This window comes from Leishmania braziliensis, chromosome 23 (assembly GCF_000002845.2).
Source record: "Leishmania braziliensis MHOM/BR/75/M2904 complete genome, chromosome 23".
Classification (NCBI taxonomy): domain Eukaryota; phylum Euglenozoa; class Kinetoplastea; order Trypanosomatida; family Trypanosomatidae; genus Leishmania; species Leishmania braziliensis.
This window is the reverse complement of record NC_009315.2, coordinates 370,626-394,720: the sequence shown is the minus strand read 5'-3', so window position 1 is coordinate 394,720 and position 24,095 is coordinate 370,626. Positions and strand designations below refer to the sequence as shown.

Sequence of the window (24,095 nt, the reverse complement as noted above, 5' to 3'; positions counted from 1 at the left end):
TCCCCTCAGGGCTTCCCCTTTTCTGCTCCCATTCATTTTTCTCATTATCGACGGGAAAGGCGTGCACCTGCCAGCATGGTTGCTCTGGAATTTGGCCTTATGTAATTCTTCCCTTCCTTAGTTCCCCTGCGTGCTGCTGCCTTGGCCGCTACAGACTATTTACACCGTACAAGATTATGTCATTGTATGCGGGTATCTCGTAGCATCTTCCGTGTTGTTCTCTGTGCGCGTCCGCTTTCTTTTTTAGCCCCAGCAAGCACACGACGACCATGAGCTCCCCAATACACCAGCGCGCTCCGGTCTGGACTCCGAGTGATACCCATGCCGAGCGGCTTGCGGCCGCGGACCGGACGGCCGCTGCCCGATGGAAGTCAACGAACAGGACATGGTATCCAGACTACCACCTTGCGCCATACGCGGGGTGGATGAACAACCCGACGGGGCTGGTCTACTTTCGTGGCAGCTATCACGTCTTCTACCAGTATCACCCCTACAGCTCCACGTGGGGCCCAATGCACTGGGGCCACTTCACAAGCGAGGACCTCGTGCACTGGAAGCGCGAAAAGACTGCCCTGGCGCCAGGCGACGCGTGCGATCGCGACGGATGCTTCTCTGGCAGCGCCATCGTACACGAAGATAAAATGTACATTGTCTACACGGGGAACTTTGCACTTGACAAGGCGATGCCAAACAAACCGGATGCTATCTATGAGCAGCAGTGCGTCGCTGTCAGCAGCGATGGCGTGAACTTTGAGAAGCTCGGCGTTGTCGTGCGCCCGCCACCGGGGTACGTGCACTTCCGTGACCCGAAGGTGTGGCAGCAGGACGGGCGGTGGTGGATGGTGTGCGGTGCCCGAGACGTGACGAAGGACCTTGGCCAGCTGCTTCTCTTCACCACGCAGGACCTCCTTTGCTGGGACGACACGAACTGGCAGGTGCTAGGGATGACGGAGGACAAGAACGTGTTCATGTGGGAGTGCCCCGACTTCTTTACGATCGGAAATCACCAGGATATGAAGCTACTGCTATTTTGTCCTCAAGGAAAGAAGGCCAGCAAGTACAACTACCGCAATCGCTTCCAGAATGGGTATACCATCGGGCAATGGATGCCTGGAATGCCGTGGACGGTGCAGCAGGAGTTCCGTGAGCTTGACAGAGGCCATGACTTCTACGCGCCGCAGACGTTCCTCGCCGCCGATAGCGAGAGGCGTCTGGTGATTGCGTGGTGCAACATGTGGGAGAGCCCCATGCCGACGCGCGAGCACGGTTGGAGCGGCTGCTTGACACTGCCGCGAGAGCTACGCTACAACGCGGCAACAGGACAGCTCCAAATGCTGCCAGCGCAGGAGCTGGTCGGCCTGCGTACATCGGAGGGGACAACTCTGCCTCATCTTCTTGTAGGAAGCAACAACGATGCGCTCATTATCGAGGAATGCACTGCCTACGAGCTAGATATCGCCTTCAACACGGAGACGAGCACGGCGGAGAAGTACGGGCTGTGGCTCGGCTCGGGGGCGGAGCTGTACGTGGACGCGCAGTCGAAGCGGCTGGTGCTGAACCGCCACTACCCGCAGTACATGCTGAGCGGGTATCGCTCCTGCGAGATGCCGGCAGGTGTGCTTCTGCAGCTGCACGTGTTCATTGACCGCTCGTCGATTGAGGTGTTCGTGAACAACGGCGAGGTCACTTTCTCTTCCCGCGTCTTCCCCGAGGAGGGCGACCGGGCACTGCGCGTCTTCTCGGTGAACGGGGTTGCGGACATGGCGGGCGGTACCATGTGGAAGCTCGAGACGACGGTGAAGCACTGAGCGCCTTTGCCCTGCGTGCATGCGCCTGTGTGGCGCTCGGCCTCGTTGGCAGCGGTGCGCACTGACTGATTTCCTCCTTTTCTCTTCCGCCCTTTGTTTGCCTGTCTCTCCCTCTTCGGCCGACAGGCCGTGGGACGCCCATTGCCCATTGGGCGACATCCTCCCTCCCTCCCTCGCCTGCGCTGGTTTCATGCGTCTCGCTGCACCCGCCGTCCGTGCCCGCGCTACGTGAAGCAGCCGCAGCGGAATGGCGGCACAGAGGGCCGTGCGGAAGACTCGGCAGCGGCCCTGCGTGTGTGGGTGCTCGGGAGTGTGTTGTCGCTTCTCTCGTTTTTAGCTTTCGAGGGGCGAGCGAGACCGGTGGCGGCGCGCGCACGGACGCGTGTCGGGCCCTCTGCGCTGCAGTGCGCACGTCCCCGTGTGACTCTTTTCGTGTTATCTCTGCCTCGCCCCACTATTTTCCTGCACCCTGATGGCAGGCGGGGCACGCCTCCGTGCGTGTGGCGTCCAGGGCCCAGCACCCCCCGCGCTGTGTGTGTAGGGGGGCCCTGCGCAGCCCCGAGGGAGGCACCGCGTGGCGGCCGGCGCGGTGGGTGCGGCTGTGAGGTGACCTGCGAGTCCGGGGTAGGTCGAGTTCGCGGCAGGGGCGGTGCGCACTGCTGTAAGGCGTGTGCCGGGCGCTGCTGCGCGCCACGCCGGTGGGCCTGCGACGGGCCGGGGTCGAGTGCGGAGCGCCGGACGTCATGCGCTGGACGGCAAATAGTCGATCCGCTGGCAAAAAGGCAGTGCGGCTTGTCGTCTGATATGTACGACTGACTGCAGTTCGGTACGCGTCTCCCTGTGTGCCTGTTCATTCCGTTCGCTTTTCCTCTTGGCTTCTCTCTGACACGCCCCCTTCATCTTACTGCGCAGGCGATCAAGGGGCGGTATATATATATTTTTAGCTCTGCACCCTCCTCTCATGTGGATTTTTTTTTTCTGCTCAGCCTTAGCACGCCATACCCCCATTCTCCTGCTGTGTCTGTCCAACTGACACCGTAACGACAACACTGACGAACGCTCACAAATGCTTCAGCACATATCACACGGAAAGGGAGAGACGTAATGCCTTCCATCTCAAGCACAATGTGGCTTTCCATTCCCCAGGCCCACACTCCCCCTTATCAGTACAACTTCCGTCGTGAATGAGCCAATCGGAAGTCTGCCTTCACCCCCTCCCTCCCTCGTTTCCCCTCTCGGGTCTTCTCTTGTTCGCAAACGTTTTCTGCTATTTTCTGTGCCCTTTGAAGAAAAGGGGGGGGGGCGGGGGGAGCGCCGCGCTCTCCCGATTTCGCGCGCGTCGCGAGCCCCGTGATTGGCTGCTCTCCTCTTGGCTGGTCTTCTTCATGGGGGTCTTTTATGTTCTGTGCACGTTGAACGAAACGGAAACGCAGCCTCCTACCCACGGAGGTGCGAAAGTCTCCTTCCTCTTCCCCTCACACGCTTATCCCCCCTATTCTCTACCCTTTCACCACGCACAGCATACCCCGCTCGATCTGTGTGTCCTAACTTTACACGGACACACATCTGCGCGTCTTTTGTGTTCAAGTATTTTACAGCAGCAAAGCGGACAGTCGCTGCGTGTGTGTCTCTCTCTCTCTCTGCTCGCGTGCGCTTGTGTCTGTCTGTGTGTGTGCGTGTGTGCGTGGGGCTGCGTGCATCTCTTTCTCCCTTTCTCATCTTCTGTTGTTTTGTGTGTGTTCTCCTCTGACAGTGAGGCTGAAAAACGACCAAAACAAAGCGCATCTATCGTGACCGCAATGCGCTGCGCGATCACCGACATCGCAGCACAGCGCACCAGGGGACTCACGCGGACACACCAAAACACAGAGCAGAAACTACACGCAAATGCAGGGAGCGGCTAACGCTCGCAAGAAGTGACAACCGTGAGCGGAAGGGGGGGGGTGCGGGGAGCAGAAAAAGGCAGAGCGAAGGGAGGAAAGAACAACCAATGCAAAAAAGCGCATCGATCGGCATCGAAACGAGCGCTCTCGTGTCATGAGTTGGTTTCTTCAAATTTATTGCACTCCCTTCTCTTGCGTCGGCGCTGGTGTAACCGCTCTCCCGAGAAGGCCTTTTCCTCAACTCTCTCTTTTCTCTGTTCTGTACTACTCTCTTTTCCTTCCCTCGCTTTTCTCTTCTGTTCTTTTCGTTTCTTCTTCCCCTTTGGGCCACCCCTCGCCCTCTCTCTTCTCGCATTCCTCCTGCTTCTCGCTCTCCCAAGACTACGATGGTCTGCTCGGCATATCTGAAGTTCTTTTCCTCCTTCGGCCGTTGCTTCGTACCTTTTCGTGGCTTCTTCTTGTCATTTCAAATCAATATTTTATTTTCCCATCGTTGATTGATCGCTTTTTGCTGCTCGACACGGTGCCTTTACGCCGCTGTGTTCTCTCTGTTCTTCTCTGGTTTTCTTCTCAAATTTCTCAACGCCTTTTCCCCGCGCGCGCGCGTGTGTGTGAGTGTCTCTCTCTCTCACCCACACCGCCGCCCCCCTTCCCCCTCTACTCTGTCTGCCCTGTGCATGCGCGGGCTTTTTTTCCATGTGGACTCATCTTGCACCTTCCTTTTCGTTCACTCGCTCTTTTTCGCAACTCCACAAAAAAAAACAACATCGTATTGTCTTCTCCTCTCTTCACAATTTACTCTCTTCCCTGCTCTCTCCTCCTCCTCCTCCTCTTTCCCCACATCTCTTCTCTCTCTTTTTCAGCCTATTCACCCGTGCGCACGCACACACGCACGGCACACACACACACGACTACCGCAAATACGAAAAGCGCACCGAACGGAGACGAGGAGTCTGCGTGATAAAAATAATCCAACGAACCGAGAGAGCAAAGGCGCGTTGAAGTCGCAACTTCCGAGCCCTATTCAGCTTCATTCTCCCTTTCCTCTTTTCGCCGTCGTTGTCCTCGCTGCTTCTCTCTCACATCTTGTCTCTCTCCCTCTCTCTCTGTGTGTCTGTGTGTACTGGCGGAGCACTTTAAGTAGTCGCCTCTGCGCGTTGGAGGGCATCTCAGCAAAGGACGCAGCCAACAGGGCGCGCCTCCCCCCTTTTTCTTAACGACTTTACATCTCCCTCTCCCCTGCAAGCTGACTCAGCCATGACGTTGGCTTCTACCCCTAAAAGCGACATCGAGGAGGTGCAGCAGAATACATCGCACACGGAACGGCTGGAGTTGGCCAATCACACCGTTATGAAGGCCTGGAGCCTGCTGAGCAAGAGGTGGTACCCCGACTACCATATGGCCCCCTTCTCCGGCTGGATGGGAGTGCCAGGCGGCCTCTGTCACCACAACGGTGTATATCATGTTTTCTACCAGCATAACCCCTTCAGGGAGAACTGGGGTCCAATGCACTGGGGCCACTTCACAAGCGAGGACCTCGTGTACTGGAACCACCAGCCCATCGCCCTCGCTCCAGGGGAGTCGTTTGACCACGATGGATGCTTCTCTGGCTCATCAGTGAGCTACGATAACAAAATATACATTTTCTACACGGGACACACCTGGTGCACCGAGACTAAGAAGGGCGGCGGCAGCGCCTCAGTCGGTGATGGAACATCGTTTTATCAGCAGCAGTGCGTCGCTGTCAGCAGCGATGGCGTGAACTTTGAGAAGCTCGGCGTTGTCGTGCGCCCGCCACCGGGGTACGTGCACTTCCGTGACCCGAAGGTGTGGCAGCAGGACGGGCGGTGGTGGATGGTGTGCGGTGCCCGAGACGTGACGAAGGACCTTGGCCAGCTGCTTCTCTTCACCACGCAGGACCTCCTTTGCTGGGACGACACGAACTGGCAGGTGCTAGGGATGACGGAGGACAAGAACGTGTTCATGTGGGAGTGCCCCGACTTCTTTCAGCTAGATCAGAGGGACGTTTTTGTGTACTCGCCGCAAGGGATGCGGAAGGTCGGCTATGCTAACCGGAATCGATTTCAGAGTGGTTACCTCCTTGGCTCGTGGGACACATCACTGGTGGAGCCAGCACCACCACAAGTAAAAGGAGAGGCGCCGAGGGATCCTGCTGACAGAGGTCGCGCCATTGGCGGGCCCCGCTGGCTGACCTCGTTTGACGTGACACAGCGCTTCCGTGAGCTTGACAGAGGCCATGACTTCTACGCGCCGCAGACGCTGTCCACTGTGGATGGGCGGCAACTTATCATAGGCTGGATGGACATGTGGGAGAGCCCCATGCCGACGCGCGAGCACGGTTGGAGCGGCTGCTTGACACTGCCGCGAGAGCTGATTTTAGACTCGCTCACGGGCAGCATTCGCATGGTGCCGCCCAAAGAACTCCAGCAGCGGCGGTGCGCGCAGGCAACCATTCCCGTACAACGCATTCTGGAGAGCACTGATCGGCTTCTTGTGGAGGAATGCACTGCCTACGAGCTAGATATCGCCTTCAACACGGAGACGAGCACGGCGGAGAAGTACGGGCTGTGGCTCGGCTCGGGGGCGGAGCTGTACGTGGACGCGCAGTCGAAGCGGCTGGTGCTGAACCGCCACTACCCGCAGTACATGCTGAGCGGGTATCGCTCCTGCGAGATGCCGGCAGGTGTGCTTCTGCAGCTGCACGTGTTCATTGACCGCTCGTCGATTGAGGTGTTCGTGAACAACGGCGAGGTCACTTTCTCTTCCCGCGTCTTCCCCGAGGAGGGCGACCGGGCACTGCGCGTCTTCTCGGTGAACGGGGTTGCGGACATGGCGGGCGGTACCATGTGGAAGCTCGAGACGACGGTGAAGCACTGAGCGCCTTTGCCCTGCGTGCATGCGCCTGTGTGGCGCTCGGCCTCGTTGGCAGCGGTGCGCACTGACTGATTTCCTCCTTTTCTCTTCCGCCCTTTGTTTGCCTGTCTCTCCCTCTTCGGCCGACAGGCCGTGGGACGCCCATTGCCCATTGGGCGACATCCTCCCTCCCTCCCTCGCCTGCGCTGGTTTCATGCGTCTCGCTGCACCCGCCGTCCGTGCCCGCGCTACGTGAAGCAGCCGCAGCGGAATGGCGGCACAGAGGGCCGCGCGGAAGACTCGGCAGCGGCCCTGCGTGTGTGGGTGCTCGGGAGTGTGTTGTCGCTTCTCTCGTTTTTAGCTTTTGAGGGGCGAGCGAGACCGGTGGCGGCGCGCGCACGGACGCGTGTCGGGCCCTCTGCGCTGCAGTGCGCACGTCCCCGTGTGACTCTTTTCGTGTTATCTCTGCCTCGCCCCACTATTTTCCTGCACCCTGATGGCAGGCGGGGCACGCCTCCGTGCGTGTGGCGTCCAGGGCCCAGCACCCCCCGCGCTGTGTGTGTAGGGGGGCCCTGCGCAGCCCCGAGGGAGGCACCGCGTGGCGGCCGGCGCGGTGGGTGCGGCTGTGAGGTGACCTGCGAGTCCGGGGTAGGTCGAGTTCGCGGCAGGGGCGGTGCGCACTGCTGTAAGGCGTGTGCCGGGCGCTGCTGCGCGCCACGCGGGTGGGCCTGCGACGGGCCGGGGTCGAGTGCGGAGCGCCGGACGTCATGCGCTGGACGGCGGAGAATGGCCGCGTTGGAGGAGGTAAGGAGGAGCGCTGCAGCGGCAGGGGCAATGGTGACGGGGGTTTTCTGTCTGTGTGCTTCGTTCTCTTCGCCTGGTGCTGCCGCCCAGCTCTCTTTTTTGTTTTGCTGTCATGTGAGCTGCAAAGGGAAGCGCAGGTGTTTGGGTGGGCATACAGCTAAAAGGCGTGTAACCTTTAGGCGTTCTTTCTTATCGTTCGTTGTGTTGTTGTGGTGGGTGTATTTGGGCTGGGTTCTGTTCCTGGTGCTTGTGTTTTTTGCTTTTTTGCTTCTGACGCCGATGACGCGCGTGCCTGTGTGCGTGTGAGCGTGCCGGTGCGGGTGCCTACTCGTTCTTTGTTTTATTTTGCGCCGTTGCTTCTGGAGAGGCGTCTCTGTGCGGCAAGATGCGTCGGTCTCCCACGCTGGCCAATCGCAGCGTCTTTGCCTTCCCTCTCCTTCATGGTCTTCTCAGTCCGTTGCTTTTTCGTGTTTGACTTTCCGGTGTGTACTGCTTGGCTGCTTTTAGGAGTGCAGAGCTCGCAAGGGCGTGGCAGGAGGAAGATGTATGGGACTTGAGACGCGATCCATAGGGTAGCGTGGTGGTGCGTTTGCTGTGCCGTGTGGGTTTCGAAGTGGTCAGAAGGAGGGGGTGTACTAAGAGCACGATGCTCTTGGGAGTTTTGCTCACTGGTGTTGCGTTGGGTTAGAACAGACTCGCCTCACGTTCGGCTTTTCGTTTGCTCGCCCTTCCTCATGGTATCGGTCGTTTCTCACGACTTGCCCTTTTCCGTCTTACCCATGGCGCGCGTGTCGCAGTGAGTTCAATTTTTTGTGTTCTCCTGAAGTGTCCCAGTCTCTCTCTCTCCCTAGGTGAGTGCGCATTGCTGATTCACTGCGTGGGTGGTACGCCTCTCTTTCTGCAGGAGTGGGACAGGTCGATTCCTGTGCGCCCTGTTCTTTTGTTTCCATGCTGTGGCGCCTTCTCCTGCCTCTCTTCGTTTAGCAGCTTTTTTCTCACACTCCTTGTGTGTTTGGGCGTGTCTCTCTCTCTGTGTGTGTGTGTTGTCTGCTCTCTGCTCCCACTGATGAGGGGGAGTGTCGCTTCCTCTCTTCGATCTGTGCGAATAGGTGTGCCTGCGCGTGTCATCTTAGCGCTTTTTTCTCTCTTCTTGCTTGCTGAGCGACTTGGTAATTCATGTTTGCGTGCTGATGCTGCGGTTTCAGCTTCGGGTGGCGGCTCCGGTGAAACTTCATCTCGACCTCTACGCCGCTTCCCCGGGGTGTTCTACCCTTGTATGGTATCGGAATATATATCGGTTCATCTCACTCTAGCACTTTCAGCGCGAGCTCTAGTGCTTGTTTAGAGCTGCAGTTCTATCGAGCGAGCACCTTTGAGGATACGGAGAGATGATTGGAAGGCTGAGGGGGAGCGCGCCGTTTGAGTCAATGCCAGTTTCAGCATTTTTTTTTTATGATTTAGTGTTATGAAGTGTGCGTGCGTGTGCGTGCGCGTGTACTCACCTGTTTTGTGTGGCGGTGATGCATAGAGCCGGCGATGGCCGCCATCCAGAGGGAAGACGAGGGAACAAGACTTTTCGTTCAGCGGTGTGATGCGGCACAATATCCATCCCCTACAAACGAGAACAAAAGGAACGAATCCCTATCAGCAGCACCGGCACACCGAGGCGCACATCCATGTGAGTGGGCGGAGGACCCCCCTGAGTCAAAGCAAAGTGTTCCTTAGGGAGTCTTGATGCATGACTCTGTTGACCTTCTACTCCGGTGAGTCGGCCCCCTCTCCCTGGTGGGGCATGCGTCGGTGTCAGTGCCTCGCTGTTCTCGATCCCCCGGTCTGCACCTCCTAGCCCTAACCAAAAAAAAAAACCACCGCTCAGCATACATCCGCAGTTCCCAACGTAAACGACGCATCTCCTGTGCTCCCCCTGCATACCGAGGAGGCATAGGAGATAAGGAGATTAACGAGCAAGCCGCTATGCATGACACCTCCACTAGCACTGCTGCTCTCCTTTCTCTACCTTTTCTCCTTTATTTTCGTATATATATATATGTATCTGTTTGTTTGTTCATGTCGGTGTGTGTGTGTGCATGTGTGCGTGCATTTTTTCCCCTTTGTTGGTGCCTCGTTTTGCCTCGGTGCTTTGTGTGTGTGCGCGCTGGTTTCGCTCCCGCCTTCACACACTCGCACGTGCATGACCGACGGCGTGCCTCTCATCGCCCCACCTCCCTTTTATTCCCTTTCCCTCCTTTCATGTTGCAGGGGTACTGGAGCTGTGTCTCTCTCTCTCTCTCTTATTGCTGCCTCTTCTTCCACTTCCCCCATCGTCATGGTGTGAAATCACGTGTCTGAGACACGCCACACACTCTGCCGAATAGCGTGAAAGGGGCACACAGATAGAGAGAGGGAGCGTCAACGACGAAAAAAAGCGCGGTGTGTGCCACTCCCTTCTTATCGACTACAGATACCCCCCACACACACACACACACACACACACACACACACGGGCGCATGCACACCGCTCTTAGGAGTACCTTCTCTCTGTGCTACACCCGTTGCCTGTGTGTATTCCCTCAAAAATGGACAACTCCCTTCTCACCTACCCCCCCTTACTCGTTCGCTCTCTCCAACTCCCTCTCTTTTTCACATACCACCACTACCACCACCATACGTTGGCGTACCAGCCGGGCAAACGATGATGCGCGCAGTGGTGTTGAAGGGCTTCGGCGGCGCTGACATGATGACCCTCGGCGAAGTCCCCAAGGCGGCTGTCAAGAAGGGAACGGATGTGCTCATCAAAGTAATGGCAGCTGGCGTGAATCGTGCAGGTGTCTCGCAATGGCGTGATCGCTATGAGCTTCCAGACGGCGCGAACAGCCTTCTAGGACTCGAGGTGGCGGGTATCGTGGAGCAGGTAGGCTCGGACGTGGTCGGCAGGGTCAAGGAGGGAGACCGGGTCATGGCGCTGCTGCCCGGCGGTGGCTACGCGGACTACGCCGTGGCGCACATGGGTTGTGTGATGGCGATGCCGCAGGGGTACACCTTCACCGAGGCCGCCGCCATCCCAGAGGCCTTCATCACGGCGTGGCAGATTCTCAATCGCCATGGAAAGGTGAAGGCGAGGCAAAGGGTCCTCATTCATGCTGGTGCCAGCTGCATTGGTAGCGCTTCTGCGCAGATAACGGAGAAGTATTTCAGGGCAACCGCTATCACGACTTCGCCGGAGGAAAAGTTAGGCGAGTGCAAGGCGTATGCAAGCGTGGCGCTGAGTCACGCGCGCGACGAGCTTGGCTGGGCCTTTGCGCCGAAGGTAAAGTGCCTCTTCGGTGAGGAGAGTGTGAATGTGATTGTCGATTCGGTCTTTGGTGGGACGTACCTCACCGAGAATGCCCAGGTGCTCGCACCGAATGGCCACCTCATTGTCATCGCCTTCATGGGCGGGGCTCTGGTGCGAGTGAATGCGCTGCCGCTCTTTCGGGAGAAGGCGCAGATTACCTTTTCCAAGCTGCACTGCCGCAGTGACCAATACAAGATGGAGCTCGTCACCTCCTTCGAGCGCGAGATTGTGCCCTACATGAGCGAGCGCATCATCTCTACGATTGTGAGCCGCACTTTTCCACTGGAGGAGGCGGCCAGTGCGCACAAGTTTGTGGAGGAGAACGGCGACTACGGCAAGGTAGTCTTGACTGTTTGTGAGCCGTCAAAGGCGATCTCGTAGAGTGAGGACAGCGAAAGAGGTTGGACGCTGTAGAAACAAGGAGTCAGTTGTTAGTGGGCGGCTTGGCTTCATCTTCGCTGGAGAAGGAGGGAGGGAGGGAGGGGAAGGCCCCTTGTTGCGGTTTGCATTGCTTCTCACATCTCCCAGCCCCCCCGTTGTTGGGCCTCTCTGCACACCTCTGTGCATCTCTGTCCTTTTTTTTTCTTTTAAAGGGGGCCTCTGTTGTGCGTCACTGTGCGCCCGTACGTATGCGTGGCGTGTCTTCAGCTTACCTCCTCCTCCTCACTCTCTTCCACGCGTCGCTTTCCTTTGTCGGTGTGAGGCGAAAGCGACAAGGTAAAGAGACAAAGCAACAGCACGCCGTGTGCTGTGCGCAGGTGTGTGCAGCTCGATGTGTATTGTACCTACGCCCCTCTACCCCCCCTCCCCCTTCTCTCTCCGATTTCTATGTGCACGTGCGCATGTCTGTTGCGGCATTTGATCGCCATTTCTCCCTCTCTTTTGTTGTCCACATTGACCGACCGAACAAAGCGAAATAGAAAGAAAGGGATGCCATGCACCCATCCACAACAGAAGAAGCGAGCAGGACTACGCGTAAGCCGAATACGCTGAGCATTGTCATCGCTCTACCAAGAGACAATGAGATGAGGAGGGACACCAGGCACGCTCGTCGACCTTTGATCTGGGAACGATGTGTATACCTCTCTCTCTCTCTATGAATATACACAAGCAGCGAGTAGTACAAGCGAGCAGCCAACTACTCCACCAATGTGCCTCAGCAACTCATCCCGTCGTTCTCCGTCCCCCTTGATCTAACGCATTGACCCTGCGTGTGGGTGTCGGCGGCCTATCGAATCATCCTTGTGGCTACAAGAGGCCTCTGCACACCCACTGCACAGAGGCATCTTGTCTTTTTGTCACTGTGTTGGCGAGCCTCCGCTTTCTTCCAGACGGGTGTACATCTTCGTCCTCCTGGACGCCAACCTCACCCTCATTTCCCGCACTCCCGCCCTCGCTCTTCTTCGATGCCAGGGCACGTAGCATCTCTGCCAACTACCTGCTCGTCTGGCTTCCTCATGATGAGCCACCCACTTCGCCCACGCCTTCATTCTTGTAGTGCATCCATCATCTCACTTCCGGCAATGGCGGTGACTAGCCCTCTCGCCGTCTCTCAGGCAGTCGCATCATCGTCACCACCAACTCCGTCTCCATTCGTGCTGGCGCTTGTGGAGTTGTTGTCAGTTTTGCGGCGTGAAAGTCGCGGCGCCGCATCACGATCAACAGCGGCATATCAGAGAAACGCACAGTACGAAGCTGCACGCGGACTTCGCAGTAGTCGTGCTGGGCAAGCAGCTTTACGGAGCGGCGTTTGTCTTGACCCTGGTTTACTGCGTGTCACACGCATCTGCTATGAGCGTAACGTCACACGCAACACCCTCGCTGAGACGCCATCTGGCTATATACAAGACCCTCGTGCACACCCCACCACGATGCCACGATACGACAGCGTCAGCCGCGTCGGAGCCGCTACGCTGGAGGCGATCGAGCGCGAGCGCGAGCTGCTAGAGCGGGAGGAGCTCATGTACACCGGCTATACAACTCTGCGCATTCAGGAGCTGAAACACACGGTGACAAACAAGGCAAGCACACAGGCAGAGCTGCAGCACGCGGCAGACGCACTGCTCGAGGAGCTGAATGGCCTTCTCGAGGTGGTCGGCCGGGAGGTCGAGAAGCCGATGAGCACGCAGCGGCTGCTACTCTTGAAGTGGCAGCAGCGTCAGCAGCGCCTGCAGAACCGCGAGAACGCTTTCCAGACTGGCCCCTCAAGCACTCCTGCCTTCCGCGTGGTTCTGCAGGCGGACGGCACGGAGGTCATTGAAAGACCCGGCCGTGACACACCGCGGGCACCTGTGCACGAGACGGAGGACGCGTACTTGTCACAGGCCGTGGAGGCGGAGGAGTTGTCACCCGAAGCCTTGATCCCTGAAAAGACGATTGTCACCACCGCTGATGTGAACCACGTGCGCTACCTCCTGGGCCTAACGTACCGCCGCCTGAAACGGTGTGACGAGGCGGAGAAGGTCTTCTACGACGTCCTGGCGGACGATGTCACTAACGTGGACGCCATAGAGTCGCTGCTGGAGTTGGACACCGGCATCGAAGGGTGGGTACCGCGAATACGCGTGCTGTTGGACTACCTGAACGAAGGGTACGCCAAGGTACTGCAGGAAGGGCGGCTACAACCGGCCACTGCACCCAACAAGCTGCCGATTATCGACGCCCATTGCGCCGAGGAGCCTTGCGCAGAACTGAGCCCAGACGCTCCCACCACGTCGACGCCCACGCCACAGCAATCTTCTTCACCATCTTCATCAATGTCTCCCGAGGCTGCAGTGGCGATAACGGCCGGCGCTGATGTCGCCCGCGCACCAACGCCACGCTACACGACGCTACCTCAGGTCTCACCGGTGGAGGTGGCGCTGTCCATCTTGTCCGACCTGATTGTCGAGGCGGCCGCGCAGAAGTGCTCCACCGACGGCGAGGGCGCCGCCTCGAGGTTCTTCATCGAGGCAATGGATCCCATTGTGCGAGTCCTCGACCGCGATTACGCATGCCTTCTTCTCGAAGCGCTCTTCCGCGCTGTCGATGAGCAGCACTTTGCAGTGCGCTTTGACTCGGACGACATCTCCCCGGCGGCTCGAAAGTTTGCGCTCTCCCTCGTCATCGCGTTTCTGAAGGCGCTGATGGCGCGCCGCATCTATGAGATGCTGCCGCAGTCGGTTCGATTTCACTTCTTTACGCTCGTGAAGCTGCACACCGCACTTCGCAGTGCGGGCCGCGTGCACGAGAGCTACAAAATATGCGAGCAGCTGATGCAGCTCTATCGGGCAAACTCGTCTGTGTACCGTGCTCGTGTGCATGCCTCGCCGAGAGCGGCACCAAGGCCGTCACCTCTGTCAGCAATCTCGCCATCACCGTCGTCGTTGCACTGTAAGTGTAGCAGCGAGCTCGGTGTGTCTGCAGCAAGGCACGGGTCTGTTGCCCCAACTGACGTGGAGGCACAGAATGCTGCTGCTGCTGCTGCTAGGGTACCCGTACCGTCACTGCAGGAAGTCAGCGCGAGTTGTGTTCCTACTGTGGACCCCAAAGGCGTTGTTGAGGAGGTGCCGCCGACGGAGAGCAGCCAGTGCAGCGAACCGCCAGACATCCTCGACGATCAGGACGCCAACTACCGCGAGGCCTTTTTCCAGTACGTGAACGACCGTGCGCACGACTCGCCAGCACTCGGGCGGCGCCTGTGCATGGAGGCCATGGCTGAGTTTCCCGCGTGCGCTGCACCGTGGGAAACGCTGGCTCTGCTTATCCACAAGGAAGACCCAAAGCGGAACCTCGGCGACGCCATTATCGCTGCCCGCCGCGCGATGGAGCTGGAGCCGTTCAACATACGGGTCATCGTTACGCTGGCGAACTTCTACAAAGCTTCCCACCGCTACGAGCTGTACGACCGCATGATGGATCGCTACCGACTCATGTCTTATATGGTGGAGGAGGGAGCAAGCGAGGTCGATATGGTCGCGACGGCTGCCGAGATCGCGATGCTGGACGAGCAGACACCGCAAGCGCAGGACCTGGTTGAGGAGACTGGGCGCGCCATGAAGGAGTTCCTCGAACGTATGGAGCAGGCGACAACGTATTCAATGCCCATCGACAAGGAGCCGCGTCTGCTTCGGGACGGGCCGATGCGCTTTATCACACAACAGCCGGATATGCGACCAGCTGAGGTGGAGGCGCACGACAAGTCGCTTCTGCGGCAGATCCAGATGCTGGAGTCGTGGCAGCAGCGGTGAGTGATCACTATCGACGAGGAGAACTGGATCTTTCCTCCTCCTCCAAGGTTTTGAGGGAGCGGGAGAGCGAACCGATCAGTGTGCGAGCGGGAAAGGTGTGAAGTGTCAAGGCTGGTGACGTGAACTCGCCTCGAGGATTCATCCCAGGGTGACACGTCGCGTAAGGCGTTCCCGCCGAGGAGCTGCGAATTTCTCACGAGGCGCAAAGAGCGCGAACGAGGTGGAAGTGGCGGCCTCACCCCCCCCCCCTTGCCCCATTCCCTGCCTCCTGAGTGCAAGGAAGTGGGTGTCGCCACTTCCAGTGTTGGGTGCTGTTCTACAATGCCTGTCGCTCTCCTTCGCTATGCAGCGGTGCTTCTGTGCGTGCGCACTTTTGGATAGAACGGTATGTAGAGCGAAATTCAATCAGCCACACGCGAGCAGTGTGTTGTCTTGCCACTCTCTTAACACTTCCGTGTGCTCTCCCCACCACTTTTTTTTTCCGCTGCGCCGACTCTCGCCTCGAACCATATTTCAGTCGGATTAGCTTCCCCGATGCTGTCCTCGGATAGGTGTGTGCGCTCCCCCGTTACCGAAACCCGACACACGCACGCACGCACGCACACATGCCACCTCTTGATGCGGCCCCCGGCTCCTTTCCTTTCCCCTTTCTGTAAGTCGATCTCTCGGCGGGCTTTTGCGTGGGCACCTTCTCCACCACTGCGGCACCGCCTCGCTCACTCCGTCTTCCGCGCGCGCTCTTTTTGGCCATCGTTCGCCCTCTCGCTCTTCCCCTCTCTCTTCCTCTAGTGGATGATGGATCGACTGCTGCTGGAGCAGAGTGGCCGCGCCCACACCTCGGGCGCGGTAAATCGGACCGAGGCGACGCTCCCCATTGCGCGGCATCCGCTCAACAACGGTGAATCTTCGCGCCCGTCAAGTGGGGAACGCTACGTGAATGCTTCGGCGGAGGGGCTGCGCCGCGCGCCATGTCCCTCTCCTCTGCAGCTGCTCGCTTCTCCTGTATTGGACACACGGCGTCCCGCGGGAGGTGGCGCCGCGGCCGCAGCTGCACAAATCTCACGCGCCACAGGCCTTTATCCCAGCCGCCGGCTTACACCCATCCACGACTGCGAGCAGGCAACTGTTCGGGAGCGACACCTAGCGGTTGCTGCCGCACCTACGTTGCCCTCGCGTAAACATTTTGGGTCACCTACGCACAGCGCTTCATCTAATGATATTGGCACGAGCGCATCAACGCCGTTCGCCTACGCTTCACTGCAGCACCGGAAAGTACCGTCGCCGGCCTTGTACCCGGTCATTCCAGAGGCATATCGAGATGAGCAGCTTCACCATCACCAGCCGGACGGAGGCGGGCGTCGATATCTGACGCCGCCGTGGTGGTGGCGTGGAGGACTGGAGGAAAGGGAGGAGGACAGCGGCCTTGTGAGGGGCGTGGCCCACCACTTTAACCCTTCCATGTCTCAGCGGAGGGCCGGCACTGGCAACCTATCGCTTCGTACAGCACAAGCAAGGCGAGACCACGGCGAGAAGCGCTGGTTATCATCGCCGTCGGCACCCACTTCACCGCCGCTGCGATCACGCCCGCCTAGCGCGTGCGAGGAACGGCCACCGCGTCCTCGTTCGCCCTTGGCCAGCTCCCATGCGCGCCTCTACACCTCTAGCAAGCTGCAGGAGGCAGAAGGGGATGTGTCGCCGCTGACATTTGTGGAACCTGGCGCGTATCGCTTCGATGATGTCGAGCTAAGGATTACGAGGTCCGGTGATGGGCCGCGCGATCCATGTGCTCGTGCCCACCAACCTGTACGACAGTTTGGAAGGATGTCTTCCCGATATTCTCTTCGCCATGGTAGCCTCCCTGCATCTCCGTCCATGGACTTGGCGCAACCGCGTGGCCCCTCGAGTGCTGCCTCGTCGTCGAAGACGACACCGTCAGGTAGCGCTCGCACTGTCACGACAGACAGCGGCACAGAGGCGACGTCACAGTGCACAGCACTCAGCAACGTGCTGGCCACCAGCTCTGGTTCCAAATTTCGCCTTCGTGTGTACCAGGAGAGCTCCAATCACCCTTCTGGTTTCGCTGTTCCACAGCGCGGTGCAGGAACGGCGGCGCCAGTGCAGGCAACACGCAGTGGTCTTGCGGCGCTGCCGCAGACGGCGGCGGATCGATGCGCTATCGAGCGTGCCACCAATGCCATCCCCCGCTCTATGATCTACGGATCCAGCAACCACGCGTCCGCACTTGCCCTGGTTGCGTACAGACAGGGTGTAGCCGCCGAGACGGGTGTGGACCCGGCACAGCTGCGACAGGGCCCGCTGAGTGCGCGCTACGATCGCGTGCGAAGCGGAATGAGGGAGGTGGTCGTGGAGCAGGCGGACGACTACGGTGGTGGCGGTGGCGGGGCGAGCTTAATGCACACGACAACGCGGCTGCGTGTGGGCGCCTTGCGCACCAGTGAGCTGTACGACCCCGTATCGGGGCTGGCGCGGAAGCCAAATGAGGTGCCGGCTGCGTATCTTAAGTCCATGGTGGCGGCTGAAGCTGCGCGGAAGCATTTACACGTTACTCCTTCCCTGCAGGCAGCAGCGGCGACGGCGGTGCCTTACCGATACGACAGCGTTGACTCTTCTGCCTCTTCGGATGCATCTGGAAACCCTAGTGCATTGCTGAAAAGGGGGCAGATCAAGAGTGGGTTATCCGTTCGGGTCGACACGCTCAGCAGACTTGCCCAGCGACGCAGGCAGCGCGCGAATGCGCGGGCAGCGCAGCTTCACACCACCCACGGCGTCACCGGGCTGCCTCTCCGTCCAGATGAGCGACGCTTGTATTGGGCGGAGCATGCGCCGCTGCACGCAGCGCCAGTGCGAGGGCTGAACGCGGTGCTGCAGGGCGTTGGAGAGGCTGAGGAGGGTCTGTTTTTCGAGAGCGCTGGCACGAGAGGAGAATGGGCTGAAAGGGAAAGCTCCGGCAAAGGTGCATCGTGGTCGGGGACTGACGTAGACATGTGTAGAGAGGGAGATACAGAGGTGACGCTTGACCATCCCCATGCCTCGCTCGAGGAAAGCTCCTTCGATGATGACGGCGCCGACCACGAGGACGAAGTGAGGTTAGCGGCGGGAGTTGCAGGATCCCATCGACGAGGGCGCAAAGGGAGGGGAGAGTTTCAGGTCGACTCTGCACCGCTGCGCCACGCCCGACTGTCGCCTCATGCCGTAGAGCGTCGCCCGTTCTTTTCTGCAAGTCCGGCCATGGCTGGCGTTTCTGCGCATGGCTCTCGTGGAGTTGCCGCCGACGCGTCGCTCGCCTATATGGAAAGGTTGAACGGCTTGGTGGACTCGGACGCGGATGGAGGTACTACCTTCACCAGTGTCGGAGATGACATGCGAACACGCTGCTCAGGCCACGATGGCCGCTCGCATCATCGGACGGTAAGCGGCCACCACACGGGGATGCCACTGGCGGAGCAGTCAAGAGGAACTCTGCCCCCTCGGCGCTCGCATCCTCAAGACGAACCTGAGTACAACCGCCATGGCGATGAGGACTTACTGCTCTACCCGCCGCTGCTCACGCCTCTTCTGCAGGAGGTAGACGCGTGCCTGCGTTTTCACGGGCTCCCCACCATGGCAGAGCTGTGGCGGTGGGGTGTTGGGGATCAGGAGGTGATTCTCCAGGCCGCCGGGTTTAAGCGAGTGGAGCGGCAGACGATACTGTGGGAGCTGGAGCGCATGATACGTGTTAGCTCAACAAGGTGCACGGTGCCAAGTGCGGCCTGAAGAGAGGAGGAGGTGACTCGCGACGCAGCGGCGGCAGGGATCGAGTCGTACCCTTTCCCCTTCCTTTCTTTTTTTTTTCTGCTCCTCCAGTGCCAGGCAATATCCTACTGCCCTTGCAAAAACTCGCGCAATAGGCTTCTTCCCTTTCGTTTGTCATCTGTCCCTCACCAGCTCCGCCTCCCCCCTCTCTCTTACGATGCACGCTCTGGGTTTCAGGTCTCCCCTGTAAAGCGAGAGAAACGAAATTGCAGAAGAAACGACTCACAGTAAAGAGCAAAATGGATTACGCGTGACGCAGGCGTCTCTCGCTTGACCAGCTCGTCCTCCTTCGCCCTTCGCACGTCTGCGTGCTTCGCGTGCGGTGCCGCATGTGTGATCAGGGCGACTTGTGCGCTTCTGTTTCCACGATACCTGCATGCCCCTCTTCCTTTTTTTTTGGCGTGCACTCCTTTGCCTCCGCCATTTCCGCTACCCCCACCCTCTTTCTGTCTCACCTGCCTCTCCCCCTCCCCTCTCTCCACTACCTTCACGTCATCCCCGTGGTACCCCCCTCCTCCCCCTTTTTCTTCTTCCTCCTCACCACCTCGCTGCCCGCACGTGACCTCCGTGCGCGTTCTTTTCCCTGTACCTCCCGCACACACATGTAGAGGAACAGCAGCCACGTCTCTCCCTTTCTCCCTCTCTCCCCTTCCTGAGTGCGCGAGTGCATCACTCTCCAGCCCCCCCTTTTCTCTCCCTTCTCTCCCGTTGCTTCCTCAGTCAAGTAAAAATAACACGAAGGCAAAGACGTAAAACTGTTGGACGTGTAGTGGACGACCCCCCCCTGTCCTTTCTCGTGTGATGACTTCTCCTCTGTTCTATGTACACAACCTCCGCTGAAATTTTAGCTTTCAGTCGTCAGCATACGCTGTTGTCGTTCTATCTCTCTCTCTCTCTGTTTTGTTTTGTTTGAGCTTCGTGCGCGACTCTCCCCCCGTGTGCAGGTGTGCCTGTGTGAACGAGTGACGCGCGCTCTCCCCCCCCCTCTCTCTCTCTCTCTCTCTTTATTCTTTACCCAGCCTGGACAATCGCTTTATTCTCATACACACCAATTCAGACACGCAGACATACTCACAGACGTGTTTCCGAAGGATATCAAAGACCAGCAGCATCAGCAGCAACAACAACCAGAAAAGAATCGAAGCGCGGGGCTAAGCACAAAAAAGCATCCACACACCCATAATCATGAAGATGCATCCACGAGCTGGTTGGAGCTGTGCGGTACAACCGCCGCAATCGTCGCTTCTCCAGCTTCTCGCTTTGGTTCTCATGTGTCTCTGCACGCACATCACTTTCGTCAAAGCAGCCATAGTGGACACAAGCGTGTGGCTGAACGCACCGGCGCCAGTGTGGCAGACCATAATAAGCACCCCGGAAGGGGAATACGCCATAAAGGCGATGGCGCAGATAGACTTTACGACTGCAGTTAAAAGTCTCGACATCAGTGCAAGTGTCACTGTGAAGGCCTTGACGCCGTATGTGTCGCCGACAAGCGGTCCGGCCTACGGCGCTGGCATTTCATTCTCTGTGACGACGAATAGCTTGACAGATTCCCAGGTACTTTCGGCAGTGCGCAGTTCTGCTCTGCCCAGCATTAACAACTTCTTCGCAACTAGCGCGAGTCTTGTCGTATTAGTCAAGGCGCTGGGGGCTGATGGCCCGTCAGCCATGGCCTCCGTTGGACAGATGCTGCTACCGGTGACGGGGTCAACATTTTTCTGGCAGGTGCTCCTCGATACGCTCGCGACTGGAGGTTCTGCGGCCCCCAGTGTCTTCATGATGCCACTTCAGATCGACATGCAGGATGCCGTGGACGTTACTGTACAGAGCTACCTCGCTGAAATGACGCCGGCAACAAACCAAGTGAACGCGTCGAGCTTGTATGTATCATACGCGGTCTGGGCTTTTCCTGGCACGGAGGTAGGCCCCAGTACGTCGTCGGACCTCGAAGAGCTCGTGAGGAAGTCTACGCTGCCTGAGTTTAACAATTACATGAGCACGCTGAAGGATACCTACCCGGGTCTTCAGGCTTACTCGGATCTTTTCCCTACAGAGGTGCGATTTTGGACGCCGCCGTCTGGCAACCCCTTCGATCCTGAGAGTACTAACCCGAATGCCGACTTGCCAGCCCTTGCCAATGACACGGGCGACTACTTTCTCCTGTTCCGCGGCGACGCTGGGACGTGGGGCCAAGTGTGGGAGCGCAACCGCCTTGCCGTCTCGGCATCAATCGAGAGCGCGATTGAGAAGAGGCTGCATCGACGTTCCTTCGTGAATCACGTCTCTGTTATCTCTGCTAAGACAGTGACAAGTGACTTGGAGCACATTGCTGGGCTGCAGGTTCTCTGCCGTGTTGTACAGGGTATCACGAGGATCTCGAGTCACCTGTGGTCCCCTGAGGAGATGGCGTCACTGCTGTTACAGGGAGACTACAGCGCCACGCAGGCCCTCTACTACTCGGGTGGCAGTGTACCCCCGGAGGGTCTGATGCAGCCCCATGCGGCGGTAGTTCAGCCGATTCCGTTGGCGACCGTCCAAGACGCACCCGGCACGCTCGCCACAACAAGGGTGAGCTACGACTACAGCGTCACACTGAGCAAAGCGGTAGTCGGTATTATTTCCATGGCTGCAGTAATTGTCGGCATATCCCTCGTCGTAATCATCATCGCAGTGGGCCTCTCCTTCTGCCCGAAGTACATCGGCGGCGGCACCAACACGAAGTGACATGCGCCCTCGCACGCGGACAACAACTAGTCGTACGTGCATACGGAGTTCTCTGCAGATACCAGCTGCGCTCTGCCACCCAGTGCTGCGGTAGAGGACACCGTGGATGACCCAAAGCGGTGCGGCGCCCGAGAAGATGCGTCTTTTGACCCCGCTGAGGGGCCGATCATGCGCCGTAAGTCCGGCTACTCGGAAGCGGCACACCTGTCCGCTGTGTCAGATGATCGCAGCGCTCCGAGCAACAGTGCGACTGGCAAGAACGTGGGCCTCAGTGACGCTGTGGAGCCCCATGAGTTTGGCAATAAATCGATGTCGGTGAGCGGCCAGCGGCGTGTTGATGGAGAAGACTCCCTGAATAGCGACTCGAGGCAACCACGCTCCTGGCGGGCGGCAGAAAGGACGGCACTGCCCACACCAGCGATACTCGCGCACAGTGCCGCCGCCGACGCCAAATACCGTGCAAGGAGGTCAATGCGATGCCACGTACTCGAGCCGATCACCCTACCACCGTTGCTGCCGTCATGGCGCCCGTGGAGAGGCCGAGGCTTCTGTTGCCTCGCAGCTGCGCCCCAAGTCAGCGGAACTCGCTAAATCTGGACAGCGCTGCCAACTCTAAGGCAGAGCTGCCACCGCTTTGCCTGTCCTATCAAACCTGGCTTGATGACGACCCTCGTTCTGTCGAAACCGACGAGCCGTACGCCATCAGCGCTGACCTACCCATCCACTGACCTCTACCGCAGTGCACTGAACCTGAGCAGGATTGTGCCTCACTTGAGTGTTACTCCGATAGAGAACGCTCGCTTCTGAGAACGCACGGGAAGCTATTCCGGCCTCACCGCATCCTCTCAGCCACGCATACACGCGCTAACAGGTACACGTGTCTCTGTCTATGTATGTGACCTAGGCAGCATGTATCATGGGCCTCACCTTCCTTGGCCCCTCTTTCGACCTCTACCCTAACAGGTGAGAGAGCGGTTTCTAACGAAACCGTCAAAGCGAGCAGGGGTCGCGGGAGAGGGAGGGAGGAGTGGTCGAGGAGATTTTGTGGACGCCGATTTTATTGGCTGATTCATTTTTTCGACTGCCGATCTTGGATATGTTCAGTGAATATTCACTACTCCCTCGGAGCTCTTTCTCCTCCTCCCTCTTCTCTCTCCCCCCTTTTCATTTGCGTTTCTTATTTTTCTCGTGGAGTCTCACTTGAATTTTCCCTTGCATAGTATATGCGTGTTTGCACCTCGAGGGATCTCCTCTATTTTCCTCTTGTCCATCGTCTTGACTGAATTGACTTGTGGTTCTCATGCATGTATACCTCTCATCTGCTTGTTTCTGTTGTTTTTGTTTTCTCCTCCTCCTCCTACTCTCTCTCGCTTCCACCCACACTCTTGGCCATTCTTTTCCTGCTTATATGGACACACAGTTTCTCTCTCTTCGTTTTGCCGTGCGTGCGTGCTTGTGTGCGTGATTGCCTGCGTGGGGTGGACGTCTCTGCACTTGTGTGGGGCTTGTGCGCACTGGCGTGCCCCCCGCTGCGTGTGCGTTCAAATTTTTTTCCCTTTTCCCATCGTATTGTTCTCCCCTTTTCTCTTGTGTTTGAAGTGCACGTGTCTCTGTGCGTTGTGAGGTGTTGGGGCGCTCTGTTCTTTCCCGGCGGGGATTTGTTCACTTTTGCTCAAGCGAAAAGGGATGAAGCAAAGAGAATGTTGGTCTTATCTGAGCGTGCGTATGAGTGCGCACTCGTACGTGCGTCACGCTCTGCTGAGTGTTTTGAGTTTGTGTAGGGTGAGTGTACATTCAGCATCGCGTTTTGCTTTTATTCCTCCTCCCCCTCGAGTGCGCATGTCGAGTCATCCCTGCCTGTTGTTTTCCCTACTTTCCTCACGTTTTCATCTCCCTTCTCCCTTCACTACACCTGAGCAACATGGGCTTTCTCTCTCTGCGTCTCTTCTCTTTTGCTTACGTGATTGCCGCTCGTGACGCGCATGACTGAACGGAGAACGTCACTCAGCATGCCAACGTATGTGTGCTCGGGCACAGAGGGCGGAGGGTGGTGGTGGCGGCAAGTTCGTGCCCTGAAAGCGTAGATGCCATATATATATATATAGGAGAAGTATATAGAGGGAGTGCTTGAGCGGAGCCTTGATAAAGCATTGCAGCCCGCATGTGCGTGAGAAAGTGCCAAGCAACTTTGGCTGCTCTGTAAACAACTTCACGCAAACGGAAGCGCACCTGCAAACGCCCCCCCCCCCCCCCCCCCCAATACGTTGCCATTCCTCTCCCTCTGCCCACAGACTCCTGCCATCCCTCTCGTTTCTCTCGGCTACTTCATCTTCAGCTGATTTGGTTGTTTTTCCTTCCTCTTTTCGTCTCCCCTCTCACATGTTGTGTTTCCCCTTCGAGCCAACAAGAAAAGCGCGGCAGCGGCGGGCATGCATCTCACGCCTTTCTCTCGATCCCCTCTCTCTTTCTCTGTACGTATAGGTGTGGGTATAACGGTCTATGGCGTGTATGCGTGCCTGTCCGCTGATAAGATGTCCGAAGTGACCATGTGTAGGTATGTATGCGCGTGTGTGTGTCTTTGTAGATTTGAGGGGGGGGCTCAGTGCTCCGGTGCTGTTTCGATACG

At 58.2% G+C, this 24,095-nt stretch overlaps 6 protein-coding genes across 6 annotated transcripts; all 6 read left to right on the top strand.

Annotated features, from left to right (window-relative positions):
- Window positions 1–425: 425 nt before the first annotated feature.
- Window positions 426–1,808, top strand: LBRM_23_0990 (beta-fructosidase-like protein; the record flags this gene model as incomplete). The annotated part of the gene is made up of 1 exon (XM_001565121.1): window positions 426–1,808. The coding sequence occupies one exon, from the start codon at window positions 426–428 to the stop codon at window positions 1,806–1,808; it is 1,383 nt and encodes a 460-aa protein (XP_001565171.1).
- Window positions 1,809–4,948: 3,140 nt separating this feature from the next.
- Window positions 4,949–6,589, top strand: LBRM_23_0980 (beta-fructosidase-like protein; the record flags this gene model as incomplete). Its single annotated transcript, XM_001565120.1, has 1 exon — window positions 4,949–6,589. One exon carries the CDS (start codon window positions 4,949–4,951, stop codon window positions 6,587–6,589), a length of 1,641 nt encoding a protein of 546 aa, XP_001565170.1.
- A 3,472-nt stretch (window positions 6,590–10,061) lies between these two features.
- Window positions 10,062–11,084, top strand: LBRM_23_0970 (alcohol dehydrogenase, zinc-containing-like protein; the record flags this gene model as incomplete). The annotated part of the gene is made up of 1 exon (XM_001565119.1): window positions 10,062–11,084. The coding sequence occupies one exon, from the start codon at window positions 10,062–10,064 to the stop codon at window positions 11,082–11,084; it is 1,023 nt and encodes a 340-aa protein (XP_001565169.1).
- A 1,490-nt stretch (window positions 11,085–12,574) lies between these two features.
- LBRM_23_0960 (conserved hypothetical protein) lies at window positions 12,575–14,932 on the top strand (the record flags this gene model as incomplete). Its single annotated transcript, XM_001565118.1, has 1 exon — window positions 12,575–14,932. One exon carries the CDS (start codon window positions 12,575–12,577, stop codon window positions 14,930–14,932), a length of 2,358 nt encoding a protein of 785 aa, XP_001565168.1.
- A 792-nt stretch (window positions 14,933–15,724) lies between these two features.
- Window positions 15,725–18,706, top strand: LBRM_23_0950 (hypothetical protein; the record flags this gene model as incomplete). The annotated part of the gene is made up of 1 exon (XM_001565117.1): window positions 15,725–18,706. The coding sequence occupies one exon, from the start codon at window positions 15,725–15,727 to the stop codon at window positions 18,704–18,706; it is 2,982 nt and encodes a 993-aa protein (XP_001565167.1).
- Window positions 18,707–19,930: 1,224 nt separating this feature from the next.
- On the top strand, window positions 19,931–21,469 carry LBRM_23_0940 (hypothetical protein, unknown function; the record flags this gene model as incomplete). Its single annotated transcript, XM_001565116.1, has 1 exon — window positions 19,931–21,469. The coding sequence occupies one exon, from the start codon at window positions 19,931–19,933 to the stop codon at window positions 21,467–21,469; it is 1,539 nt and encodes a 512-aa protein (XP_001565166.1).
- Between the last annotated feature and the right edge of the window lie 2,626 nt (window positions 21,470–24,095).